The sequence below is a fragment of the Apium graveolens genome, chromosome 5 (genome assembly GCF_009905375.1).
Source record: "Apium graveolens cultivar Ventura chromosome 5, ASM990537v1, whole genome shotgun sequence".
Classification (NCBI taxonomy): domain Eukaryota; kingdom Viridiplantae; phylum Streptophyta; class Magnoliopsida; order Apiales; family Apiaceae; genus Apium; species Apium graveolens.
In genome coordinates, this window is record NC_133651.1 from 41,628,724 (window position 1) to 41,632,000 (window position 3,277).

The window sequence follows — 3,277 nt, forward strand, 5'->3', positions numbered from 1 at the left end:
TTATGTGGCCTCTCTTAGGGCTGATGGATTTGGGGGGCAGGTTCTGCCTATTGAAGATCTGGATATCCGTGAAAATGATTAAAAAAGAGGGAAGCCAGTAGAAGACTTGGTTCCGATTCCTTTGGCTCCCGAGGATCCTGAGAAAGTAATTTTCATTGGAGCATCACTAGAAGAGCCCCTAAGAGGGAAGTTGGTGAAGTTTTAACAAGAGAATAGTGATGTGTTTGCATGGTCGGTAGCTGATATGCCAGGCATAGACCTGGAACTGATCACTCACAAGCTGAACGTAGATTCAAATCGAAAGACTGTGAAGCAAAAGAAAAGAAGCTTTACTCCAGAGAGGCAGGATGCTATTAACAAGAAGTAGAGAAGCTCTTAGAGGCTGGTTTCATTGAAGAGATACAGTTTCCTGAATGGTTAGCAAACCCTGTAATGGTAAAGAAGGCTAATGGAAAGTAGAGAATGTGCATGGACTTCACTGATCTAAATGATGCATGCCCAAATGATTATTTCCCGTTGCCGAGGATAGATACATTGATAGATGCTACTGCTGGTCATGAGATGCTGAGCTTCATGGATGGATTTAGTGGATACAACCAGATCAAGATGCATAAGGATACCATCCCTAAGGTATCATTCATCACTGACTTTGGTATATTTTGTTATCTTGTTATGGCATTTTGTCTCAAGAATGGGGGAGCTACCTATCAAAGGTTGGTAAATAAGATTTTCAAGGACCTTATTGGCAAAACTATGGAAGTTTATGTTGATGACATGTTAGTCAAGAGTTTGTTAAGGGTTGATCACATAACCCATTTGAGGGAAGCTTTTGAGGTGTTGAGATATCACAAAATGATGCTAAATCCTGCAAAGTGTGCTTTCGGAGTGGGATCTGGAAAGTTTTTAGGTCTGATGGTCTCCAAGAGGGGAATCGAGGCCAATCCTGATAAAATAAAGGCTATCCTAGATATGGAACCACCACATTCTATACCAGACGTTTAGAAACTCACTAGAAGAGTTGCAGCTCTAGAACGTTTCATCTCCAAATCTGGAGATAAGTGTTTGCCCTTCTTTAAATCCCTAAAGAAGGTTAAAGATTTTGAATGGACTGAGGAAATCCATGAGGCATTTGAAGGATTAAAGAAATATATGGTTCAGGCCCCATTGTTGGCCAAGCCAGCTCTGAATGAAACCTTGTATTTATACTTGGCCATTTCAGAAAATGCCTTGAGCGCTGTATTGGTTAAGGAGGAGCTTAAAGTCCAGAAACCCATATACTATGTTAGTAAAATTCTGAATGGAGCTGAGTTGAATTATTCAACTATTGAGAAGTTTGCTTTAGCCTTGGTGATGGCTTCACGGAAGTTGCGTCCTTACTTTCAGGCTCATAAAATTGAAGTGCTAACAAACCAGCCATTGAGAAACATTATTCATAGTCCCAAAGCTAGTGGGAGGTTGATTAAATGGGTAATAGAATTGGGAGAATTCGACATCAAGTACAAGCCAAGAACGGAAATAAAAGCCCATGCATTGGCTGACTTTGTGGTTGAATGTACCATACCCAACCAAGAAGTCGGGGGGCAGGAAGATACTATACCTCAAGACCAAACACAGAAGATGATAAAGGAGACAAAGAAAAGGGCATTAACGAGAAGGAATATTGGGTTCTCTATTTTGATGGAGCATAAAAAACAAATTCAAACGGAGCAGGGCTAGTTTTACAAAGCCCAGATGGGTTCTTGATTGAATACGCTATGAAGTTAGACTTCCCAACTAAAAATAATGAAGCAGAATATGAAGCCCTGATAGCTGGCCTCGGCCTAGCAGGAACACTAAGGGTCAAGAACTTAAAAGTCTGTGGGGATTTGAAGCTGGTCATATCCCAGGTCAAGGGAGAGTTTGAGGCAAGAGATGATACAATGGCTAAGTATGTCCACTTAGTAAGGGCTGTAATGACTCAGTTCGATGAATGGCACGTTGAACACATTCCAAGGGAGGAAAAAGCTAAGGCGGATGCATTGTCTAAGTTCGCTTCATCAGAGATAGAGAAAAGTTCAGGAAGCGTATACTTCCGCGTTTTAAAAACACCGAGCATTGATGTTAAGCTTATAGCCCCTATAGGGCTGGAAAAATCATGGATGGATCCTATTAAGGCCCGTATTTAATCTGGTTGGCTACCAAATGATGTGACTGAAGCACGAAAATTGACTGTTCGAGCGCTGAGATACTCTTTGATCGATGGGATTTTGTACAAAAGATCTTATGTGGTTCCTTACTTGAGATGTCTCAGACCTGATGAGGCACGTTTGGCTCTTGAAGAAGTACACGAAGGTATCTGTGGGCAACACTTGGGGGGCAGAGCACTGGCTCATAAGATAACCCGTTTAGGCTTTTATTGGCCAGAAATGATGGCGATGCCAAGGACTATGTGAAGAAGTATGAACATTATCAGAAGCATGCACCCGTTGTTCAACAACCACCTGAGATGCTGACTTCCATCAATTCTCCCATCCCTTTTTCTATATGAGGAATGGATATACTTGGGCCTTTCCCATGGCCATAGCTCAAAGGAAGTTCTTGATTATAGCCATAGATTATTTCACTAAGTGGATTGAAGCCAAACCTCTAGCTAAGATCACAACTAAGAAGGTTGCACAATTCCTGTGGGAAAATATCATGTGCCGATATGGAATTCCCTATATCCTGGTTACTGATAATGGAACACAGTTCAACAATGAGGAATTCAATAAGTATTGCGAGGAGAATGAGATTAAGTTATGGTTTACCTCCGCAGCTCACCCGCAAGCCAATGGGCAAGCGGAAGTGGCGAATCGTATAATCTTGGATGGACTGAAGAAGAGGATCGACAAATTAAGAAATAACTGCGTAGATAAAATACTCCCAATATTATGGGCTTATAGAACTACTTGTAGAGTCACTACTGGAGAAACTCCCTTCATGTTAAAATATGGGGCAGAAGAGGTTGTTCCTGTGGAAATATCACACTCGTCTCCCAGGATCCAAACATACAACGCTGAAGAAAATGAGGAAGGACAAAGCTAGCCCTGGATCTAATTGACGAGGTACGGGATGAGGCACATGCCAAGATAGTGGAATATCAGAAAAAGGCTTCTTTTTACTACAACTTAAGGGTAAAAGAAAGGTTTTTCAAGTAAGGAGACTTGGTTCTGAGGAAGGTGGAAGCTTCCGGCATTGGGCAGAAGGGAAAACTTTCCCCGAATTGGGAAGGGCCATACAAGGTCAAAAGTGTTCAAGG

At 41.8% G+C, this 3,277-nt stretch overlaps 1 protein-coding gene across 1 annotated transcript; it reads left to right on the plus strand.

Moving 5' to 3' along the window:
- The first annotated feature begins 2,676 nt into the window (after positions 1-2,676).
- Positions 2,677-3,063, plus strand: LOC141660004 (uncharacterized). The gene has a single exon (XM_074466958.1). It carries the CDS (start codon positions 2,677-2,679, stop codon positions 3,061-3,063), a length of 387 nt encoding a protein of 128 aa, XP_074323059.1.
- The last annotated feature ends 214 nt before the right edge of the window (positions 3,064-3,277 follow it).